Source organism: Quercus lobata, chromosome 7 (genome assembly GCF_001633185.2).
Source record: "Quercus lobata isolate SW786 chromosome 7, ValleyOak3.0 Primary Assembly, whole genome shotgun sequence".
NCBI classification, from domain to species: domain Eukaryota; kingdom Viridiplantae; phylum Streptophyta; class Magnoliopsida; order Fagales; family Fagaceae; genus Quercus; species Quercus lobata.
The window spans coordinates 18,447,811-18,473,526 of record NC_044910.1 but is presented as its reverse complement, the minus strand read 5'-3'; the positions used below and the strand labels follow the sequence as shown (position 1 = coordinate 18,473,526).

Here is a 25,716-nt window from a genome sequence, read left to right as displayed (position 1 = left end):
GACATGCAAATTATATCATATGATGCAAATCTTAGTTTTTTTATGAATGAATTTATAATTTACGTGATTATTCAACATACAAAGTCATTATTAATGCGTTTTTTGCTTTAAATCTGAAAATATGTAGGATCTTACGATTCACGATCCGATCCTACGATCTACGATTCCACCTACCTTCAATGATCCTATGTAAGATCCTGATTTTGACAACCTTGTTGGTGAGCTACCATAGCAACATCAAATAATTTCTAGAAGTATTTTATTTGTCCCAATAGCTCTTAGTCTCTCTCTCCTTGATGACTGGGAAGTGACACCGCGAAGCCACAATGACTGGCTGATTGTGGCAACAATGGGTTGGGTTGTGATTGTGCCAGTTTGGGTTATGGGTTGGTTGGGTTTATGCTGATTTGGGTTGTGGGCTTGTGTTGATTTGAGCTGTGGTTGGGTTTGTGCAGATTTGGGTGTAGAGTATGCTGGGTGGGTTCATTCTCAGGTCAATGGTTTGCTTATGGATTTGGTGCGTTGTGTGATAAATATGATTGTTTGAGATAAATTTAAAAAAAAAAAAAAAAAACAATGAGAAATTTTTTTTAATAAGATAGAGGAAAAAAATAGACTTTGTTAAAGGGTGTATTAAAAAAGATTGGTAGATAAAATAGATAAATGGCTTTTTAAAACAAGAATTTTGTTATAGGTATGTTGATTTTTTTTTTTTTTAATTTTTTTTTTTATAAAAATAATTATAATATACTGCAAATCTAGACCCCAAATACTTTACACATAAAAATATATCAATTTAGTTACAAGACCATTGGTAGCTATGTTTAGCTTTCCATAGAACGCTCTAGTGGTATGTGGTGTATATAAATAGAATAGAATACCAAAAAAAAGAAAAAGAAAAGAAGAAGAAGAAGCTAGAGTGTTGACGGTTGAGCAGGTAAAATAGAATAGAACAGAGAGATATAAAAGGAGGTTTGTTGGATGTTGGAGCTGGAAAGGTAGGTCTCTAGACCATATCATATGACTAGTCTTAGTTGGACCCGGCCCCAGATCATTTCGACGAACCAGCACCAGCACCAGCACCAGCGCCACCAGTCCCACTTCCAAATATACCATTTGAGATTTAATAGGCAAAATAAATACCCAAATACAAACCATTTAAACACAAACATCACCAACCAAAAAAAGCTCTTTACCCTATAGAATTAGACACACGCACACAACACATATATCTATCTATCTATCTATATATATATATATACTCAGAAACTTTTTTTTCTTTCTCTTTTTCATTTTGTTAAATATTATTCCCCTCTCTGTTATTGTATATTGTGTCTGCAATTGCATACCCTTTGTTGTTATTGTTGTTGTTGTTCTTCTTCTATGGCTGTTGGTGTTTGTTTTCTCTTGGTTTGCATCATCACAGTGTTCTCTTCTCTGCGGTTGGGGTCTTGTTCTTCTTCATCTTTGTGCCCAAAGGACTCCAATTTGTTTCTGTATGCTCTTCATTCTCAATGCCCTATTTCGATCTCCCCCAACCCACCTCTCCAGGTACGCTTTCTCCTTTTCTTTCTTTTCAATTTCACATTTCCTTGATTGTAGATTTTTGGGGATTTTGTAGGGTTCTGAGAATTTTGTGCTTGATCTTGGCTGACTTTTGTTTCTGGGTATTTCCTTTTTTTCCTTTACTTTTACTTTTATATGTAAATTGCTGCAAAGGGTTAGTGGTATTTTGTTGTTGAGGCTATTAAGTTCTTATTTTTAATTAATTTTTTTTTTTGAATAATTGGAGAATCGTATTCGGTTGTATTTGGTTGACTTTTGAATGTTAAGTATCTTTCTCTGATAAAAAATCTGATTAGAGAAGAAAATGAAATGAAGTTGGGCATTATTCAAATTCCCTGATTTTGACTAATAAGTAATAACCTAGTATTAACCCCCCCCAAAAAAAAAATGAAATCAAAATAAAACATTGTTGCTAAATGCTTTTTTATGTGATTTATTTTTTTGGGTTTTCTTTTGTAGCCAATTCAACTTAGTCCTTTTAAATCACTGTTAAGATTTATAACTATGAGAAATATTCATATTCTAGAAGGTTTGAATTTGTCTTGTGGAGGAGCAAAACCATGAATATAGGTCAACAGAAGTATATACTTGATATAGTTCGCCATATTTTAGAGGTGTTAAGTGCGGCATAACTGCATCAGCTTTGGTCTGCATACCTAGTATCGACTAGAGGGACAGGAAGATTTTTATTTAAGGTGCAAGGGTTGGTGATTACATCAGGGTGTTAGCTTCCTGGAAAAATAATACAGTTTCGGTGTCCATTCTATGCATTCTAGCACTAGGAAGTATTACTAAATCCATGGCGGGAAAAAATATGCACTATAGCGGTTATGTTTCCAGCATGATTTGAGGGTGTAATTAAGCTACATAATATACGATATTGCTTGAAGACTAGAATATATGATAATGTAAGCTGATTGATAACAGGAAATGATATTTGTGTTCAGGTAGTTATTGCTTATCTCTTTATGGAATATTTCCATGCAATATTAGTGTTGATAACAATGTAGATGTTTCTTTATAAAATAAACCGGTACAAGTTTCATGTGTTGTTCTAGGTCATTGAGTTGAACTTTCTTGTCTTTCAATTCTTGGCCTTTCTGGGAAATTATGTACTAGAATTCATTCTTTTATGCTTTAGTGGTAAATGTTTATTTTTTGATAGGTAATAAGACTTTTATTGAAAAAATTGAACATCATGTTCATGATGGTGAACACTCTAAACAAGAAACAAATACAATATAATCAAGAACTAAAGGAAATAGAGACTAAAAAATTAGATAAAGAAATACAATTCGTACACCCCCAAATACGAGCCCAAAGAAATAGAGTACCAAAGAGGAGAGATTCTAGATGATCTACTATTCTCTCCTTGTCTTCAAAAGTGCGGGTATTGCGTTCCTGCCAAACTAACCACATTAAACATGTTGGGATCATATTCCAAATGGTTGAATGATGCTTTCCAAACCCGTTTCTCCACATAAAGAAAAAATAGTTGACTGACCTTGGCATTACCCATTGGATCCCAAATGCTACAAAAGCTTTGCACCATTAGGCGTGAGAAGGTGATCTACTGATTCCCCATCACAGTAGCATAAACAGCACCTATTAACTAGAAACCGACCTCTCTTGACAAGATTGTCAATGGTGAGTATCCCATCATTAGTTGCTATCCATAAGAAGAAAGACACCCGTTTAGGCACCTTTACACACCAAATGCACTCCCAAAGAAATTCATTGGTGTTAGGACTAGATAACAACTTATAAAAAGAGCGCACATCAAATACCCTAAATGTGGTCAATCTCCAAATCAGGTGATCATCCCCCTCACCCCTCGGCATAGAGGAATAAATAAGCTCAAAAAAGGAATGAATAGTGTCTGCCTCCCAATCATGAGGACCATGACGGAAAAGTAAATTCCAACTCCTTCTAACTCCTTCAGAAGTAGATATTACCAAGTCAGAGACTCATGCTTCTTTAGAAAGAGAGCAAGCAAACATAGCAGGAAAGAGTTCCTTCAAAGGAATAGGCCCACACCAAGGATCATGCCAAAAACTAACACAGCAACCCTCCCCCACATTATACAGAATTTGACTAAAGAACTTCTTTGTTCCTTCCTTAATATTCCTCCACATCCCACACCCATGAGAACCTCTTACCCCTCTAGTGCACTAGCCTCCTCTCCCCTCACCATAATTGGCTGCTATAACCTAACACCATAATCTGTTACTTTCTTTCCCAAAACGCCACAACCACTTCCCAAGTAAGGCCTTGTTAAACAACCCAATCCTTTGGATCCCCAACCACCACTCTCAACAAGCAAATAGGCCTTATCCCAAGCAACTAAAGGATATTTAAAAACATCCTCTGAGGCCCCCCAAATGAAATTCCTCTGAATCCTTTCTATTCTAGCTACCATAGCCTGAGGGATAGTAAACAAAGATAAAAAGTAGGTGGGAAGGCTTGAGAGAGTACTTTTTAACAAAGTAAGCCTGCCACCTTTCGACAAATAAAGTCTTTTCCAACCAAATAGCCTTTTCTCCATCTTTTCTATAATAGGATTCCATATCGGTGCATCCTTATAATCCTTATAATGGGCCTTGAGACTTGAGAGGTATGCCCAGATATCTCATAGGCAATATGCCCACCTTGCAACATAGGGTGCGGGCCAAAGCATTCAAATTCCCAACATCACCAATAGGAACAATCTCACTCTCACCTACAGTAATTTTGAAGCCCGTAATAGCTTCAAAGAAGATCAGCACTATCCGAATGTATAATAATTGTTCCCTAGAAGCATCACAAAACAAAATCGTATCATTAGCAAAAAGAAGATGAGAGATATGCACACCCCGTTGTCTATGTGACCCCGCTTGAAAACCACAAAGAAAACCACCATTTTCCGTTCTCTTCAGTAGTCTACTTAGCACTTCCATAACTAATAGGAATAATAGAGGAGACAAAGGATCCTCTTGGCAAAGGCCACGAGAACTACCAAAAAAATCAGTAGGAGACGCATTGACCAAAACTGAGAATTTAACTGTAGAGATACATGCCTTAATCTATCTACTCCACCTCGTCCCAAATCCCATCCTTTCCATAAGGTAAAAAGTAAGGCATTCCAATTCACATGATCAATTTAACTATAACAACCGGATTGCCACTCTTCAACCTGCTATCTGAACATTCATTAGCAATTAAAACCGAATCAAGAATTTGTCTTCCTCCCACAAAAGAATTCTGAGAATCAGATATCAGTTTATCCAAAACCCCTCGGAGTCTATGAGCCAACACCTTAGCCAAAAGCTTGTAAAGGTTGCCCATGAGACTAATAGGACGAAAGTCTCTAATATTGATTGCATTAGTCTTCTTGGGAATCAAACACTGGAAAGTGGCATTAGGAGATTTCTCAATAACACAATGGCTATGAAAATCCTTGAAAAATGCCATGACATCCCCTTCTAAAACACTCTAGCACTTCTGAAAGAAAGCCATAGTAAACCCATCTAGTCCAGGGGCCTTATCACCTTCTGCCTCCTTGAGAGCCTCAATGATCTCCTCCTTCTCAAACTCTTTCTCCAACATAGACCTCTCAGTTTCGTCTAAACAAGCGAACTCTAACCCGTCAATAGTAGGTCTCCAAGCTTCTAGTTCCTGATATAATTTCTTATAAAAACCCACCACCTGATCCGTAACATCTGACTCATCCTCATAATGAATGCCATCCACCTCCACTTCCCTAATTTGATTGGTTTGCCTATGAGAATTGGCAATTCTATGAAAGAATTGCGTGTTGTTATCACCTTCTTTAATAAAAAGGGCCTTGGACTTCTGCCTCCAAGAAATCTTTTCCAAAGAAGCTAAATAATCTATTTCAGATTTAATCACCAACCTTCTAGCCCTGTCCTTAGGGCTATCCATCAACCTGTCTGACTCGGCCCCCCCTCCGACCTGATCCGACCCGAAGCCCCATGGATGGATCCGAATGTCCATACGGGTCGGGTGCGAGTCAATTAATTTTAATATTTGGTTTTTTGGGGGGTTTTGGGTCCCTTGACTTCTAACCCGTGTAAACCGACCCACTCGACCTAGAAATTTTTAAAAGAAAAAACACAGTGATGATGGGTCTGTTCACTTTGTTCTATGTTTCAGTTTTAGAAAAATTTCTCTCACTTTCTCTAATCTCTCACTTAAATCCCTAACCTAGCCTCCTTGCTGCTGCCATCACTAAGTTGGGCCTTGTCGCTGCCCTAACCCTAGCCTCCTTGCTGACGTTGCCCAGTCTACTATCGCTGATTCAAACTCCACAAGCCTATTTCTGATGTTGTCGTGTCGTCGTTGCACTCGCCGTCCTTGGTTGAGTCTCCAACTCCACGAGCTTCCTTTGATTAACTTGAAATCTCCTCTTGATATTCTGATTTATGCATTTTGATGGTGGGTCAGTAAAAAAAAAAGTTCTATTAAAAAAAAAAATATTGTATTGATCTTGTGATGGATGTGTTGGTGGTGGGGGAGGGAGTGGTGGTGGTGCTACTGGTTTAATCTTCTCTCTTTTTCGTTTTAGTTATAGATCTAGGGTTTTTGGTTTGGATTTTATTTTATTTATTTATTTTTAAGATTGTTCTGGGTTTTGATTTTGTTTTAGTCTCATAGATCTAGGGTTTTTGCTTTGGATTTTGAGGAGATTGTTTTGGTTTTTTTTAGAAGATTGTTTTGGGTTTTTTTTTTTTTTTTTTTTAGAAGATTGTTCTGGGTTTTGAAATATTTTTGTGCTTGAGACTCGAAATCACTTGACCAGCTCCGACCCACTCAACCGATGACCCACTCCATCGGGCTCGACCCGAACGTTCGATTGGCCGCGGGTCTAATTTCCGTTCACCCGATTCAATCGGGTCGGGTGTGGGTCAGACCCAAACTCGATCCGAATTGACCCGTGGACAGCCCTACCTGTCCTCATGAATCAACACCTGCATCTCTTCTCTCATGTCAATGTCTAAAAGCTCAGTTAAGACTCTTTTTTTTAAAAGCTATATCTCCAAAAACATGCTTGTTCCAATGCTTTAGATCCCCTTTTAGGGCCTTCAACTTACAAGCTAGAACATAACTAGGAGGTCCCGCGAAGTGATAAGCATTCCACCAAATTCAAACCTTATCCATAAAACCCTCCACTTTTAGCCACATATTTTCAAATCTGAAAGGACTTTTCCCCCTTGACATGCCATCCGCCTCCACTAGTAAAGGACAATGATCCGACACCACCCTAGGGAGAGTCCTTTGAGTCACATCTAAGAAATGCTCCTCCCAATCAGCTGACATCAAAACTCTATCAATTCTGGACATTGAAGGAGTATCAGAATCTCTAAACCAAGTATATTCACCTCCCACCAAAGGCAAATCCACTAGCAAATGTTTTGCAATAAAATCCGAAAATTTAAACATAGCTGGACTAAAAGAGTTACAGCCAAGTCTCTCAGCCAAGTATCTGATAGCATTGAAATCACCAAATAAACACCAAGCCCTAGCCCACCGTGACCTCACAGAGTCCAGTTTTGCCCACATTGCATCCCTAAGGGTTTCGTCAGTCGGTCCTGAACAGATCCATTCAAAACCATTTGACACTCCCTTTAATAAAATTAAAACTTTCAAAAAGTCAAAATTACCCCCCAGCTGTATGCAAGGTATCTAAAGCCCCTCAGTCTACAAAAGGGCTACCCCATAGATTTTTTACCAAGATAGAGTTGGTGTTGTCCAGTTTAGATTCTTGAAGACATACAATATCACACTTCCACTCCCTTAAGAGATTCTTCACAACATCTCTCTTATGAGGATTATTCAATCTCCTCACATTCCAAGATAGAAGTTTCAAATTCATTGACCAACAGACAAACCCAAACTAGAGGATGTCAAACTGCCCCTTGTACTTCTACTAGAATGCCCATCGTAATTAATAGAAGAAAACAAATTCCTTAATTCCCTAATACCTTTTCGGGTAGAGTCCGGCGAGTAGTAGCAACAATCGCTTGCTGCTCCCAAACCCTCTCAAGTTTCTGGAAAAAATCAATGTACTGTCTCTCGCAACAAGCAATGGGGTATCCCACAAAAGTAACAAACCCTTTGATCATCATTCTCATCCTTTTTGAAGGCTCCAATTCCTCCTCCATAGAAAGACCCATCTGAATCATCTTCCAAAGTGACAAGATCACGAACACCATTTGGGTCCCTTAGAGCCAAAGGTGTAATGTCCACAGAATCTACCTCACCCTTAGCCGAAGACAAAGAGCCATCCCAAACCAGTCTAAGAATTTCAAATTTAGTCAAACCACAACCTACCTCAGTTATAGAAAAGGACAAGTCTGAACCCACCAGAAATTGACTCTGAACCAAATTTGGACACCCAGAATCTGCAATGCATCGAACGGACAACAATAGGTGGATCAGCGACCAAAAACCCAGCCCCTTGGTCTCCAGTTTGCTTGGTGGCAGTAGGGGAGTGGGCCAGTTCACCGTCGGTGCTCAAACCCACCTCCACGATTGTACCGTGAGCACTCGGTTCTGCATCAAGGAAATCGGCCACCGAAACATGGTCATCGGGCTTCGTGGCAACGGTGGGAGGGCAGCCCGGTCCCTCACTGGAGCTCGGGATCTCTCCTTCCTCTTCCTTGTGTGTCCTTGACCCTTCCCCAGTCTCCCACACAGAAGATTGCATGTTATCATCCCCATGGCTGACACGTGACTGTCTTGGAAGGACAATCATGGGCTGGCCAGACCCTTTCTCACAGGTGGTTGTGTGTTGGGCTTAAGCTTGAGAAGGCCCACTTACATTGGGCTGTGTTTTACCCCAAGAAACAGCCTGCTTACTCTCACCCACCAAATCAACCAATATTTTTAAATTAAAATGGGCCTGTGTCCATTTCAGGTGACTTGCACATACAGGTCTGCCAGCTGTTGACACACTAGCGTTACTTGACTTTTTGGTAAAATCAAATCCCCCCAAAGACTCAGACTTATTAATCTGGTCAGTTATATTTGGAAATTGCTTCACAAAACTTAAATCACTCCCTTTATTTTCGTGGACTTTTAATTTTTTCCAAACTTGAGACTTTTTCATGTCAACTATTTTTTCGAACTCACCACCTCTGGCCACCACCTTTTTCTACAGCCCATAGGTGGTCTTTCCCAAAAAATGGTCATGTAAATCTCGTTCCAAACAAAACCCAACCGCCTATCTTGGTCCCCTCTGGAACCCATAGGCAACCCCGTCTTGCACCATTGTGGTACTCAGAGATTTCCACAAATACGCCACCTTTGTTAGATCTACTAGTAATCTCCAAAAGTTTAGAATTCTCACGTAAACGTTTGAAAACGTGTTGTTTTCGAAAATTCCAATGATAAAGATCTGCAAAACTAGCAATAATCAAATCCAAACCCAAACGGACCTCCCTAATTGAGCCATGGAACTGTCCCCGGCGTTCATGAATAGCATAAAAATCTATTCTACCACCATCAAAAACTAAAGAAAAAGCCTTTGAATCAATTCGAAAGAATGCTAAAGACCTCTCTAACTCCCCTGATTGTGACTTAGGCTTGGGCTGTGAGGCTAAAGGTTTGGGTGGCTGTGTGGGATTAACATTTGGGGTAGGTTTAGGCTGAAGGGTTGAGGGGTGTGAAATTTGAGAGAACAAAAGGGGAAAGGATCCCCTCCAATTCCCTCCCATTTTTAGCTGGATGTGCGATAATGCATGGCGTTTATTTGATTTTTAAATGCACATATCTTGCGTCTAAATAAAAATTGGAGGGAATTGGCGGATTCAATGGGAGGGGATCTTATCCCAAACAAAAGAAGATAATTTTGAAAATTATTTTTGGTTTTCCACCGTTTGTTTTGTAAACAAGGAGAGAAGAGTGGAACAAGAGGAAAAGATATATTTAACTTGTTCACTTGGGCCCTCTCTTTCTATCTCTATATGTATGTGTGTGTGTGTGTGTATATATAGATTTGGAGAGAAAGTGATGCAGAGAGTGCAACCAAAATTAAAGTTGGTGGATTTCATTTGGTATGAATTAGTTTAGATTCTTTTGTCAAAGTGTATACTGTGTATTGGAGTTGATTATTTTGTTTCTTTTCTTTGTTGTAAACTTGGAAGCTGTACTTAAACACTTTAGAAAAACATTGTAGGACATTTTGAATTGTTGAATTTGATGAATAGTGTGGAATTGAGTTTTTTCTCTCTAGCTTGGTGGTGATTCTAAACAACCTTAGGTGGTGAAAGCTAGAGTTATTTTTATTTCCTTTTTTTTATATAAGTAATTTCCTTTTTCTCCATGCTGCATCAACTTCGAATCAGTGCGAAATTCGTTATTGGTGAGGAAAAATTATCAATGCATAAAGGATAATTAATATAATGGCAAAGCTTCACTTTCTCCACTTCATTTAAATATTAGTTTTTCTCTCTCTACAAATAAATAAACAAATATATATATATATATATATTTTCTGTTCATCTTCCCCAAACCCCAACCCTTTCTCAGCAACCCAACAATTTGGGAGGTGAAGTTGGCTGCCTCCTTGGCAGGATCATCATTGGAGTTGGAGGCAACAAACCCACGCTTCAGATCCTTAACAGCAACATTCTTAACGTTGAAGCCAACATTGTCACCAAGAAGAGCCTCTAGGAAAGCCTCATGATGCATTTCAATGGACTTAACTTCAGTGGTCAGCTTGGTGGGACCAAAAGTCACAACCATACCAGGCTTTAAAAAACCTCCTTCTACAACCCAGTAGAATCTCCTTCAGTAACACCACCAAGCACCCCTTCCTTCCAACAAAATCAACAAATTTTCACATTCCCTTTCACAGAAAACCCAAACCAAAACCAACCACCACACCTCCGCAAAAATAACCACAAACCCAGCAACCATCGCCCCCACTGTCAGAAACCACCACACCCACTGCAAAAATCAACAAAAATCCAGCAACCACCGCACCCACCTTAGAAACCACCACGCCCACTGCAAAAATCCCATCTCAGTTCCTCTCTCTCATTCCCTCTGGTCAGCCTCTGCCCTTGGAGACCCCACTCAAATCCCAACATAAAATCATAATCCTACTACCCTTCAAGATCAACGATGCCTCGATCAAGTCCAAAAGAATAGAGAAGAGAGAAGAGAGGAGAGAATGAGTCAGCGAGGGGAGGAGAGAGAGAAGAGAGAATAAAAAAATAATTTTCTTAGTAGTAGCGAGGGATATGTCTTGTTGGTTGTGGCGAGCTAAGATTGAATGTTAAATTTTTTTTGATAGTTTGTTACTTACCAAATTTTTTTTTTTAATAGTTTGTTGAGTATGATGTGTGGGCTTTTTGTGAGTTTTTAGCTACATTTTTAACATCAAACTAGTTTGCTGAGACTAATGCGAATGCTCTTAGTCCCTGAAGTTTGCCTGTTGAGCACTATTAGTCCCTCAAGTTTCAAATGAGCACTATTGGTCTTTTTAAGATTAAAAAATTAGCGCAAGTGATCCTTTTGTTAACAGTTGTTAGTCTCAGTGCCTACGTGGCTAACAAAATATTGACATGGCAAATTTTAAATGACATGACATCAATTTTAATATTAAAAAATTAAAACCCTTTGCTATCTCACTAAAAAAACCATGACCCGTTAGAAAATCACCCAACCCATTTTATGACCCGTAAGCAAATGGGTATTCCCAAATCAAAATCAAACTTGTTGGGATTTCTTTTCTCCCTTTCTTGTTTCTCAAATTTGAATTTGATTTTCTGTTTTTCACTTTTTCTTGAAACCCAGAGAATGATTAAAATTCTCACTTTATCTGTTACTATGTATCTTGCTTTTGAATTGCTTTTTGGGTTCCGTTACAAGAGTTATTTTTCGGGTACGTAATTATGGAATTATTTCCAAACATGTAAAACAAACTTATTGAGAGGAAGAGTAGGAGGAGGAGGGCATATCATCTGAGAAATTGAAGGAATTTGTTGGCTGAGAGAAACGTAGCCTTGTTAATCATGATTTGTGACTACATTAAAAGGTGAGAGAGAGCCAATAGCCTAATTATAATTAATAGTGATATAGAAGAGTTTGATTTTGATCATTTAATATAGACCATGTCTACAACTACAAAAGGGGGGAAAATTGGTGAGATTTGAGTTTGATTTTGATCATTCTTTGGACGGGCGCTGGGATTTCATATCTCTCTTTCTTGTTTCTTGGATTTGAGTCTGATTTGAGAATACCTGTTTATTAACAGGTCACAAAATGGGTTGGGTGATTTTCTAGAGGGTCAACGTTTTTTTAATGAGTTAGTAATGAAAACCATTCAAGATACGTTTGCTTGATTAAAATCAGTGGAGGCTTCCTATCAAAGGATGACCAATAGTGATGAAACCCTAGCTTCACGCATGGGAGACAATAATGTTGAGCCACCAAAACCTGGTGCTGAAAGAGACGTACAAGTGCTAACAAATGTTGCTACACTGCTAGAGCAGTGAGAAGATCATACCATAGAGTCAAAACAACATGCTGGAGTACTTGAAACATATGTAGGTGATTTAATACCCACTTATTGGAGAGTCAGATATGTTGCTCATTACTGAGAAGGAAGAGCGCCCACAATTTGATGTTAAAAAAGGAGCAAAGAATTAGAGGGAGCTCTGGTTGTAACGAGTGAGTGTGATGCATTTACTCATGATCAACACTCCATGGTGCATGAAGTGGAAAATCTTGTACAATGGTGCTTTCTGTGGATTAAGAGGCTATAATATATTGTTCGCAACACTGATTTGACCCATTGATTTTATTATTCCAGACACATTTAATGATATTATGAAACAGAAAGCTTCTTTGTTCTTAGTGATGCCAAAAGTGTTTCAAGAGTTGGTGCAAGTATCAAGTGTAAGAGGTCTTCTCCTTAAACAATTCAAGAACTTGAGGTTAGAGTTTTCTCTAACCAGGGGAGAATGATGAAGGAGACAGCCAAAATTAATGTTGACAGATTTTATTTGAGATTTGAATTATTATTTTTTTAATTCTATTTCTAAATTTATGTAATTTGATTACATTGTTTCTTTCCTTATTTGTTGTAACCCTGGAAGCTTCACTTAAGGGCTTCAGAAAAATATTGTGGGACATGTTGAATACTAATATGGAATTGGGATTTGTCTCTCTAGTTTGGTGGTGATTCCAGGCTTTTAGGTGGTGAAGCTATAGGATTGTTCTGTTTTTTTCCCTTACTCTTGCAAATCCCATGCTGCTTCAGGAAATTGGGTACCAAAAAGAAGCGCCACCAAAATTTTCTTTCTTCATGGTCTGCTATTTAAACAAACTTAAATACATGTATTGTGCAAAGGAATTACTGCATTAGATAAATGCCTTACTGAATTACATTGTATAGCACCCATAAGAACTTAAGGCTTTAGAGGGCTTGTTAGTGAAGCTCAAATGACATATTTTAGTATTAAAATTCAGCTTAGCCATCTGGTATGCTTATTTGGTAACAATAATTTGACCAAGAAATAACCCATTAAACTTCTATTATTTTAAAGGTGTCATCAGATGCCATTTCCTTGTAAAACCATGAAGAAGCCTGACATAGTCTTGTTTATTAGGATGCTTGCCTTTTAGTTCTATGTTGCCCCTTTTTTTCTTACATTTACAAATTAAACATCACATCCGAATTTCTGTTTCTCATTTTTTATTTGCAAGAGTGAACAAAATTTGCATTCATGCAAACTTATGTAGGCATACTCAAACGTTAACTAATGCCGTGATTAAGTTTCACTCAATATATATGTGAGTTGCTTTTCATGTATTGCATTTTTCTTTCTGCATTTGAAAGATACACCTGTACTGCAAGCCTGTGGTATAAAGTAAACCATGAACCTGCCCCTAATCTTTCCAACAAAGAATATTCACCCTGCCCTGCCTTCCCTAAATATAGCCTTTTGAAAGTAAAGTTTAAAAATTAGAACCTTCTTGAATTAATCTTTTTGGAGGGAAAAAATGAATCATTTAAAAAAAGAAAAGAAAATCTGTGAGTATATTTTTAGCTTTTTTTTTTTGATAGGTAAAATTAATGTATAAAATATTGTCTGAGCTCGGGTATAAAATCTTTTGAGGTATAGTTTTGACCATTTATCATTTTCACTATATTGTTATTCCCAAAGTGGGACTCTCAATTTGGAGAGGGAGTGTAAAAATCTGCAAAGACCCATTATCTCATCTTTCTAAAAGTTAAAATCTTTTTAAGTTAATGCTTGAGATAGTTTTTTGGTGGATGGTTCAGAGCTAACCCATGTGGTTAATTTTATACACCTTTTGGTTATAACTCTTTATCTTGTACTGTATCATTCTCTTGATTTTACTTGAATTATATTTGGAAGAATCAATTTAGCTCTACTTATGAAACTCTTTTTTGTCACAATGTAGTTAATTATAAATCTAAGTTGGCAGTTTCTCTTCATCCTATCTGTCTCCAACAATACTAGTTTTTCATGGATATTATGAACCTTAAAACTTTTTGCTGTTCTCAGATAGCTCATCAATAACCATTTATTAGTTAAGTCTACTTCTGACTAATTTGACTCGCTTTACCTCTGATTTTTTAACTTTTAAACTAATTATAGCTTCATTTTTATTTCCCTCAATATTTCTTAAAATGATAATGTTAATCTGATACTTCTGTTTTGGATGCTCAAAAAAAAAAAAAAAAAAAAAAAAATTGATACTTCTGTTTTGACAAGCTAATGGTCTCTGGATCAAATGACATCTTTCGCCATTTACAAGGGGTTGGGGGTCAGGGGGTGAGGTCAAGAGTTCAATCTCATTACAAGGCATAAGCTGTGCTTACCAGGAAACAAAAAGGACTTTTGTTTGACTATTTATTTGATGTTTATCTTTTCTCCAAACCTACCATATGAAAGATTAAGTTAAATAAAGATGATAAATATAAACATTATTATTGTTTAGAGTTAGCACATGCACTTTCTAATTGCACGTTACCTGAAGTTGTAACCAGAATCTTAGTTCCTTTATTAGCTTATGGATCAGGTGGTAAAAAGAAAGTCTGTGTTATGTAAGGTGTGTTCAGCATCAGTGCATAAAAAACCCAGCTAGCCTATATGAATATGTACAAAGGAACATGGTTGCTTTGTTTTGATGTCTTGACATGTGACTGAAGTGATTGAAATATTTGATTGTTTTCTTATTTATATTTCGCTAGATTAGGGACTTTTAAATTTAATTTGGTAATCTGCAATGTCAGAGCTCATAACTTTGAAATTATTTTGAAGAAAATACTTGAAATGTGTTTAGAGTCAGTCATTTCGGCTTCTCTTTTGGAAAGGAGCTCACATATGATGGTCCCATTCTCTTAATATGTTGCCTGAACTCTCTCTGTCTCCGTCTCTAAAAACCTTTGGTGTACTAATAGAGTTGATCTCTTGACCCTCTCCTATGCCAAGAGATTCCTCTTAGCACTGTTATGACAGTTTTGGCACCTGAATGGTCAATTTAAATGAATGCTGTAAATTATTTGTTCTACATCTTTTTGAAGATGTTGTTTTATTGTCTAACATTAAAATTAAGTGACTGAAATAATTCTTTCTAATTGACTTGCTATATGATAAAATCTGTTAGTGTGATCACTAATTGTTAGTCTCCAATACTAGAAGTGTGGAACGTCTCTACTACCTTATTTATTTATTATTCTGTAAAAAGCTCATGCACAGATGGGGGAATGAACCCATAACCTCACCTTCTGCCCATTACTTATGGATCCATAGACCAGTGCCAAACATGTCCACTACCTTGTGATGCAAATGAACAGTACCTTGGCGCCTCTCAAATTGTGGCAGGCACTAATGAAGAATTACTAGGGTTTTTTGATAAGTAGTAACTTTATTGATACCAAAAAAGGAGTCACCCAAAGAATACAGGTTGTATACAGATGGGGACAAAATATTCAATCTCACAAATTACAATGATCTATCAAATCACAAATTGAGCAAAAAGAAAAACATCTCACAGCTGACATCCAGATCCAGTCTAACAAAGTCTAAAAAAAGAGAAGCTTAAGATCCGGCAGGTTCCTTTCAACATCCTCAAAACCTCTGGAATTGTGCTCTCTCTAAAGACACCACATCAGACAATGGGGAACTGCTTTCCAACTATCATGCTATTGATGTTGACCAAATCTTCCTTTCCATGAGTCTCATATTGTTTTGAAGATCAAATCTCTATGAATCTAGTGTTAAAAATTAAAATAGTTCTTAATTTAGGGGCTTGAGTGATTGCTCGGTAGTGTTGGCACAATATGTGGTGCCTAGTGTCTAGGGTTTGAATCCCAACTCGCCCCTCCCCCACTATTTACTGAGCAAAAGATAGTTCTAAATTTATATTTATATTTTATAAGTTATGATTCGTTCTGTCATGAAGGGAAAATTCGTAATTTTCTGTAATTCTTGCAAATTTTAGGATATTTTATGTAATTAAATAAGTTTATTTTCTGAGTCTAAGTTAGCCTCTTATTCTGTTTTATTAGCCTTCTAGTTATACTTAGAAGATAAGGTTTAGAGAATTCTCTATATGTGTGCTCAGAATTTACAGTCTAAGTTTACAAGTTTTACTGTATATTTTTCCATCATTCCTTGTAATGCAAGAATATTAGACTTTTACAGTTTTGCTTCCTTTTGATAATTTTTGTATCCAAGTTTCTGTTACTATTATAAAGAAAATCAATTGATGGATATGAGGAATCAAGAAAGGCATGACTTGCTTGTTCTTAGTTTGGCATCTATGTTATTGCTAGAAAAAAGATTGTATTTTCACATTTCCTTGTCTTCATTTTGCTATCTTTAGGTGGATGGAGACTTCCTTGATAGAGCATTGGCTTCCAAGTGGAGAAATGAGTATATTGTTGTACTCTTCCATGCTTCCTGGTGTCCATTCTCACGCAGTGTGCTTCCTTCATTTGAAACCCTCAATTCCATGTTTCCTCAAATAGAACACATGACAATTGAGCAATCTTCAGCCATGCCAAGGTGTGATGCTTACTAAAATGTCCTGATTTTTTTTCATATGCTATCCATGTGTGCTTTGAGAATATTTCTTTCTCTTCTCACATGTGACAATTGAAAATTCCTGGCTCTAGAGCCAGGAAGCAAATGTTCCATGCAAAATATTTTTTTTTGATAAGTAATAAAGATTCATTGATATCAAAAAGAGAGAGGCACCCAAGTTCACAGGGAGCATACAGAGGTGAAAAATCAAAAATGAAAATTACAAAAGTCAAGAAAATCCAAAATAGAAGAAAAATGTTGGTTTCTCCCCATAGAGAACCAGTCAAGTAAGGTTCGGAAGAATAGAAGCTTGAGATCAGGCATGAAACGCTCAATGTCTTCAAAACACCTACTATTTCTCTCCTTCCAAATACACCACATCAAGCAAAGAGGAACGGCCTTCCAAATATCTCCATTACGATGGCGACCAAAACGAAATTGCCAGCAAGCAAAAAGCCCGACAACAGACATTGGCATAATCCAACAAACTCCAAATAAACCAAAAACCATATCCCACAGATGTGAAGCAACCGGGCAATGAAGGAATAGATGGTCAATACTTTCACTATCACACTTGCACATATAACACCAATCCAAAATGTAAACCTTTCTTTTCCTTAAATTGTCAATTGTCAGACATTTCCCTAAGGTTGTGGTCCATACAAAGAAAGCCACTCTAGAGGGGATCTTCTGCTTCCAAATGCTTTTCCAAGGGAAAAACTACTCATTATGGCCAACAAGAAGATGATAGAATGCACTAACCGTGAACCCCTTACTCTTACAAGGCAGCCAACATCTCTTATCCTTCCCGATCCCCCTTACAGGAGTGCTATAAATGGAATTAATGAAGCTCCTGAAAACTTCCAATTCATGATTATGCACCTCCCTACAAAATTGAATCTCCCAATGGAGGACTCCATTGGTGTACCTCATTAGATCCGCCACCCTAGCCTCTTTGTTACAGCAAATTCTAAATAATTTAGGATAGCGGTCTGCGAGAGAAGAAGTTCCACTCCAATGATCTAGCTAAAATTGCACTTTTGTTCCATCTCCAATTTCATACGTAATAAACCGAGATAAAGAGTACCACCCCCTTCTAATATTTTTCCACAAACTAACTCCATGTGGACCAGAGAAAGAGCTAGAACACCAACCACCCCAATCATAACCATACTTCACCTCTATCACTTGACGCCAAAGAGCATTCCTTTCTTGCCTAAATCTCCATAGCCACTTCCCTAATAAAGCTACATTGAAAGTTCTCAGGTTCCTAATCCCTAACCCACCTGAAGAAAGCGGTGTACACACCGTAGACCAATCAACCAGATGAAATTTGGGCTCGTCTCCTAGGCCACCCCACAGAAAGTCCCGCTGAAGTCTAGCAATTCGGTTGGCCACGAAAGCAGGAATAGGGAATAAAGAAAGAAAAAAAGTAGGAAGATTGGAGAGAGTGCTTTTAATTAAGGTGACTCTACCTCCCTTGGATAAATATAATTTTTTCCAATCTGCTAATTTTCTTTCCATCTTCTCTAGAATTGGATTCCAAATAGACTTGTCCTTAAATTTTGCCCCCAAAGGAAGACCCAAATATTTCATTGGGAGGGACCCTTGCTTGTAGCCTAAGACAGCCACCAAAAGATCCATGTTATGAATTGCCCCCACAGCCACCAGTTCATACTTACCCAAATTTACCTTCAAACCAGACACAGTCTCAAACCAAATGAGCACCATACAGAGAATCAGCATTTGATTAATATTAGCATCACAAAAAATTAGGATATCATCAGCGAAAAGGAGATGGGAAACCATCAAAGATCTTCCAGTAGAAACACCTACATAGAAACCTGACAAACGACCTTCATGGACGGCCTTATCCAACATTCTACCGACGGCTTCCATAACCAATACAAATAACAAGGGGCACAAAGGATCACCTTGCCGCAACCCCCTTGAACTTCCAAAGAACCCATGGGGAGTACCATTAATAAGGATAGAAAAACGAACTGTTGATATGCAAAAAGAGATCCATCGCCTCCACTTATCAGAAAATCCACAACGCTCAAGCAAGAGAGTAAGAAATCCCCAATTCACATGATCAAAGGCCTTCTTTATGTCCAATTTACATAATAACCTTGGCTGATCAGACTTCAATCTATTATCAAGACATTCGTTAGCAATGAGAACGAAATCAAGAATCTGCCTATTTAGAATGAAGGCATTTTAAGGAGCTGAGATGATCTCTCCTAAAGCCATATGAAGACGAATAGTCAAAACTTTAGCAAGAATTTTATAAACCCCCCTAACAAGGCTGGTAGACCGAAAGTCCTTTACTTCTACTGCAGCAGCTTTTTAGGAATGAGAGCAATGAAAGTAGCATTCAAGCTTTTTTCAAACTGATCTGTGACATGGAAGTGGTGGAACACAGCCATGATGTCTGATTTGAGGATCCCCCAGCAAGCTTGAAAGAAAGCCATCGAAAAACCGTCAGGCCCAGGAGATTTATCCCCATTAAACTCCTTGATGACTTCTAAAATCTCAGATTCCTCAAAAGGTCTCTCTAACCAATCCACATTATCCCCTGAAATCCTTGGAAAATCCAATACATCAAGGAAAGGATGCTGCACTTGCTGCTTAGAGTATAGGTTCATATAGAATTGTTCAATATGGTCAGCGATCCTATCTTGGTTGGAAGACAAAGCCCCATCAATCATAAGGTTTTCAATACAATTATTTCTTTTATTAGAATTAACCATCCTATGAAAAAACCTCGTATTGGAATTGCCCTCCTTTAAAAACAACACTCTGGACTTTTGTCTCTAGCTAATCTCCTCAAACAAGGTTGCCTTCTCAAGATCGGTGTGAAGGGTTGCTTTTTCCAATTTTTCCTCCTCTGTTAGAGGTTGATTGTCCTCTTTTACATCTAAAGCATTCAACTTACTCCATAATTGCTGCTTCTTGACTGTGATATTGCCAAAATCTATTTCATTCCACTTCTTTATGTTCGTTTTTAGAGTAGTCAACTTCTTGGCAAAAATGTAACTAGGAGTCCCTTGAAAATGGTAATTCTCCCACTAGGACTTTATCTTATCTAAAAACCCCTCCGCCTTCAACCGCATATTCTTAAAACGAAAAGGAATTCGCCCTCTTCGATGACTTCCACTCTCCAAAAGAATTGGGAAGTGATCGGATAACACTCTAGGAAGCCTTTTTTGGGAGAAATGAGTGAAGTATTCTACCAGAATCGGAGAGAAGAGAAACCGATCTATTTTAGAGGCTGAGTTGGAGTTAGACCATGTGTAAAGACCTCCCTCCAAAGGATTATCCATTAGACCATGAAGAGAGATAAAATCCGAAAAATCATTCATGCAACGAGTAAATCTTCCCGCCCCTAACCTCTCTGATGGAAAGCGGATGACATTAAAATCACCTCTCAAACACCATGGCAAATTCCACCAACTGTTCAAGCCTGCCAATTCCTCCCACATAAATTGACGCTTCTTGTTCAAATTTGGACCATAGATACCTGTGAAGGCCCACTCAAAATGGTCACTGACATTTTTGAACCTACACGAAATCGAAAAATGCCCCACTGCTTCATCTAACTTTTCAACCGCCCTTCTGTCCCACGTGAGTAGGATTTCGCTGAAAGCACCCTCAGAACCCAAATAAAACCAATCTAAGTAAGGACAACTCCATATGCTTCTAACAAGACCTCTTGTAACCCATTCCAATTTTGTTTCTTGCAAACAAACGATATCAGCCTTCCAAGAGCGTAAAAAAATTACGAACCTTGAGTTGTTTATCCTTCTCATTCAAACCTCTAACATTCCAAGATAGAATCTTCAAATTCATTGGGAAACAATTAGAGCCTTGTCCTTATCATTACCAGAGCGCCTTGAAGAAGCTGAACCATAATTGACAGAGCTAAATGAACCCCTCAATTCCCTTATTCCTTTCCTCCCTGAGCTCTTCTCGGCTTTTTCAGTTTTTTTTCTTAATAGCCCTTTGTTGTAACTCAGCTTCAACAGCCAACAGGAATTTGGTTGTTGGCTCTTCCATCCCTTTGAGGGATGTCCCAAGAAAATCATCAAAGCCACTGAATTTTTTCTTGAAACCATTTTGAGTAAATGTCCTTACCCAGCAATGTCTCCACATCTAGAGTTGCTGATCGTTCATAAATATCCATGGCACCCATAGGCAAAGAGAAAGCTAGTGGATTGACATTAGAGGTGGCGAAGAATCAGCAAACTGAAAAGCGTCCTCGGAGCAAATATCTGAAACCCAACCCTCTACAATAACATCAACCCCTTTTTCTAGTTCTGAATTAATCTCCTTAGATTCCGATGACACCCCCTGGAACCATCGCCAACTGGTTCAAGTCATCCACTCCGACAACGACATCTCCCGGTGGCAAAGAAATTTGAATCGGGATTGCCACCCTGTTCCCATCTCGTAATTCAAGAACCCACTGCTCAGAATTCCCCCATTTCTTGATGACGTTGTCAGAGTGCTGATGTATGATCTGTTGGATGTCACGTTGCAAGGCCACATCACCATTGGAGCACAAGGACTCATCCACGGAAGCATCGGAACACATAGACTCAGTCATGGAGGCATCGGAGTTGTCGAGCACTGAGGGAAACTTCTCGGTGCACGTCGGTTCCATGTGGGGCAGTGTTAGCTCAGCGTCAATCTTATCGCTACCGGGTTTAGAAGATGCCGAAGAGAAAAGGTGTGAGGGAGTGGCTTGCGATGAGTATAAAGAGTGTGGGTGGGTCTGATATTGTGTCAAAGAGGGCTGGTGGGGTTTGGGCTTCCATTTATAAACAAGTTTATGTTTGGGCTTTGGGTTAGAGGCTTGGCCAAATGAAGCTGGAAGGGTATTGGGTTTGGCTGGAAGGGTTTTGGGTTTGGAATTTGGCCTACCGAAGGGACAGGTTGGAGAGGGCTTTGGGTTTGGGATGGGCTTTTCCACGCAAAATATTATGATTGCCACAGATATGCAGTAAATGAGTTGCTCAGTTGGTATATAAATTATTTGGGTAAATTACATATTTGGTCCCTAGCCTTTACACTCTGTCAATTTGGTCTCTAACCTTTTTGTATTGTGTCAAAAAAATCTTTGTTGTTAAGTGATGGATGGAAAATTCTGATGTGGCTAACAGTGACATTAAAATATTACTTTTATACCACTAAGCTGCCATGTAGGCTGCCATGTGTCTATAATTATTATTTTTTCAAAAATATAATAAAAACTTCAATTAGCTAAAATCAGAATCTCATCATGGCCTCCACCTAAGAGAACTCAGACTGTTGGAGTTAGACTAGTTGATCCGTCAACTGGTCTCCAACTTGGAGTTAAAAAATAAAGATCCACGCTAGAAGGGAAGCATTTGAGTTGGAAATATTGAATAGATTGAGCGTACACTCCAAGAAATCAAAGGCAAAGGTATTAAAGTTTGTAGTCAAAGTTGATATTAGTTGATTAGTCAAATGTTACTGGATGAACTATGAAGAATGATAGTCATAGAGACTTTAAAGCCAACAAACACAAATTTTTTGTCATTTCCACCAGCTACGGGCTAAGATAAGTCATACCCTAGTGCAATAATAAACTCAAAATCTTAAAGAATGTGACACCTGATCACCATGCACACCATCTCTGCTGGTGGCAGACCCTCACACACTGATGATTTCTCCATCGGAGATGCCAGCTTTGGCATCGCCACCATGGATTGGTACTTCTGGTATACACTAGCTTGGTGAGCTTCAACCCATCATCCACACCTTTCACAAAATCCCCAGTCATTAATTAACTTTTGGAGTGATTTTTTCTTTCTTTTTTTTTGCATTTGGAATAACTGACTGTGTTGGGTTTTGTATCAATTTGATTTTGATTTGGGAGATAGAGACAGTGGTGGTGGAGTGGAAAACAGGAAAAATATTATTAAATTGTTTTTTTTGTTTTCAAATATTTTTGGGTTTTAGTATGGTATACCAGTGATTCAGATGGTTCTTTTAGTTTGATAGGGTATGTTGGAGTTATTTAGATGCTTCACTTAGTTTGGGATTAATTGATTGGTTAATTATGTTTGGTGATATGGATTTCAATCCTAATTGTTTCAGCTCTATCGGGTTTGTGATTTTTTATTTTTTCAAATTAAGGCCATGTCAGTCCACGTGGAAGTCTAGATGGCACAAAAAATAATATTTTAATGGCACTGTTAGCCACATTAGCTTTTTCCATCCACTGCTTAACGATAGGAGCTATTTTAATACAATACCAAAAGGTTAGAAACTAAAATGACACGTTTGAAACATTAAGGACCAAATTGACACAATGTAAAGGCTAGAGATCAAATACGTAATTTACTGAAATTATTTTCATCGGTTTATTTGGCTTAAAAAATATGTTGGGCAAAAGTGCAGCCGTACCTAGAAAAATTAATACTTGAGTTGTATGTAAGTCAAATAACCTTAGATAAATGGAGTGACAAAAATCAGGTTTAGATAAAGTTTTGTGTCTTTGAGATCATGATCATATCTTCTTGGAAGCATTTCATGAAAATTCCTAACACCCCTGCTTGGGGGCGATAATGAGCAATATATTAATTTTCTGTCACATTTATCCTTGGGCCTTGGCTTATGTGATAAAAGGTTGGAGGTGGTGCTGTGTTAGTTCTTAAAGTTCAAGATTTACTTTCTCTCTCTCTCTCTCTCTCTCTCTCTCTCTTAGCGTTTTAAAATGATTTTTTTTTTTTTTTGGATAGGTAATGTAAAATTTTTATTAAAAATCATAGCCAACCCAAGTACTCTAGAATTACAAAGATCAAGTAAAACAGGAAAAGAAAAAAAAGCAGAACCAAACTCCACTCTAGGAGAGTTTGAAAGAAAAAAGACTTAAGCTCAAGCATAGATCGTTTGTATCCCTCAAAACTTCTAGCATTTTGTTCTTGCCAAATACAACACCTCAAGCAATGTGGCACAAGCCTCCAAATAGCTATATTACGATGTCAACTAAACTTACCTTGCCAAGCATTTTAAAATAAATTTGAATTGTGTTGTGCAAATTCTATCACATGCAATTGACCTCCTCTAATTAAACCTGGATGATATCTAGTTTTGCCAATCAACTTTCTCAAATAATGCTTCCTTCCCTTTTAAGAGCTAGATGGAGGCAGAGGTCGTGTGTTCAAGACTAACCTGATGTGTGTAAACTTAAAAAACTGTCTATTGAATTACAAGTATGACCAAGATCCCCAAATGGGGTTTTCTCCAAGGATTTTCCTTCTTTAAATGTGGACAGACACCAATTATTTTCTTTTATTGTTTACTTCTCAGCAGCTGAGTTTTTATTTTTGGTCTGCTATTTGTCTGAATTTATGTGATGTATTGCAGCATATTTTCAAGATATGGAATCCATAGCTTGCCTTCCATATTAATGGTGAACCGGACATCAAGGGTGCGATATCGTGGTCCGAAAAATCTCATTTCCCTTGTACAATTTTATAAGAAGACCACAGGTGCGATTCTCTTGGGAAAAACAAAGATAATATGAATATATTTCTGGTGCATTTTTCCAAATGCAAATCTAGGAACAATTATCTCATGGACTTGACAACAAACACCCTCCCCCCTCCCCCCCCCCCCCCCTTTCCCCTTTCTCTTTTCCTTCTTTTCCCTTCAAACACCTGAAACTTAAAAAATTGTGACTGCTAGCATTGCCTGAAGGAACAATTCCTGATAAGCCAAAGAAATTGAATATTTAAAAATCAATTCCCTGCACTCATGGAACAGATTTGCAGTTTCTCATGACTGAGATTGGTCTATAAGATAAACTTCATGTGACTGTCTGTATTCCAGGTCTTGAACCAGTTCAATATTTTTCTGAAAATCAACCAATCAGCTTGGAGGGTGGTGAAAAATCCATTTTCCAGTCCTTGAATAGTTTGTTACTGAAAGAGATCTCAAAGAGGGAACCCTACTTAGTCTTCTCCATATTGTTCATCTGCTTCAGGCTACTTGTACACATATTGCCTGAGGTGTTATCTTGTCTCAAAGCTTTTTGGGTCTCATATGTTCCTCATCTGAACTTGGACATTTTTGGAGAGACAAGCCAAGTAATGGGACGTATCCTTAACATGATTGATGTGAGGAGGGTCTGGACCAAGCTCAGGCTAAGCAAGACCAGGAACTTCCAGGAAGGTGCAAAGAATGCTCGAGTATGGGCTTCTTCTTTGGCTTCTGTTGCTTTGGGTGAATCTTCATCAGCCAGATCATCATCTTGAACTGTAACTTACAGTCTCGTTTAAATCAAATTAAGGGTAGATCAGAGCTTATTGATCAAATAGTATATTGTAAACTGCTGTGATGCTCTGGGGCAGGTTGTCTACTCCCCCAAAGTTTCGTCTTTGGTGATATAGCTGAAGCTGTTGTACTTCTTTTTTTTTTTTTTTGGTAGGAAGAAAACAAGCATGTAAATTTGAGAACAGCTTTCTTTTTGTATAAATTATGTCACTTGGAGAAACATCTCTACTTCACGTTGGTGGAATGTAAGCATATTAACACCTCTCTGTCACTTGGAGGAACATCTCTCTTTATACATCGATGGAATTTATGCATATTAACGCCTCTCTCTCTCTCTCTCTCTCTCTCTCTCTCTCAGAGACATAAGCACATGATTGTTCAACTTTTGTTCCTTTAAGATGCTCTATGGATATGTTGATAATTGAATCAAAGTGACAGTCTGACTATGATGGAATTTAAGATTAAAGTTCAATTGGTATGCCTTTTAATCAACTGTTGATGGATTAGATGGGTCAAAATGGCCTTATACCACTATTTGGCAAAATATTTAGTAAAATACTATTGTTTGTGAAATATTTAGCAATTTATCACCTTTATGAAACTTGAGTTTGCTGTGTAACTTGAGTTCTAGAAACTCGAATTCTTTGAAAAAAAATAGCCTTCAAATTTGCAATGCTATTTTTTTTTTATAGAACTTGAGTTCCTGGAACTTGAGTTACATCAAAAATTAGTGAAATTTTTCCATGGAACTCGAGTTTGTGAAACTCGAGTTACA

General features: G+C 37.9%; 1 protein-coding gene across 2 annotated transcripts; it reads left to right on the top strand.

Annotated features, from left to right (window-relative positions):
* The first annotated feature begins 887 nt into the window (after positions 1-887).
* Positions 888-25,265, top strand: LOC115952176 (5'-adenylylsulfate reductase-like 7). 2 transcript variants are annotated; one of them, XM_031069249.1, is made up of 4 exons: positions 888-1,551; positions 16,435-16,616; positions 24,033-24,157; positions 24,498-25,265. In XM_031069249.1, exons 1-4 carry the CDS (start codon positions 1,384-1,386, stop codon positions 24,920-24,922), a joined length of 900 nt encoding a protein of 299 aa, XP_030925109.1. In that variant the 5' UTR covers positions 888-1,383; the 3' UTR covers positions 24,923-25,265. The 2 variants fall into 2 exon arrangements, with proteins under 2 accessions (XP_030925109.1, XP_030925110.1); XM_031069250.1 differs by lacking the exon at positions 888-1,551 and adding an exon at positions 1,558-1,667.
* Positions 25,266-25,716: the final 451 nt, after the last annotated feature.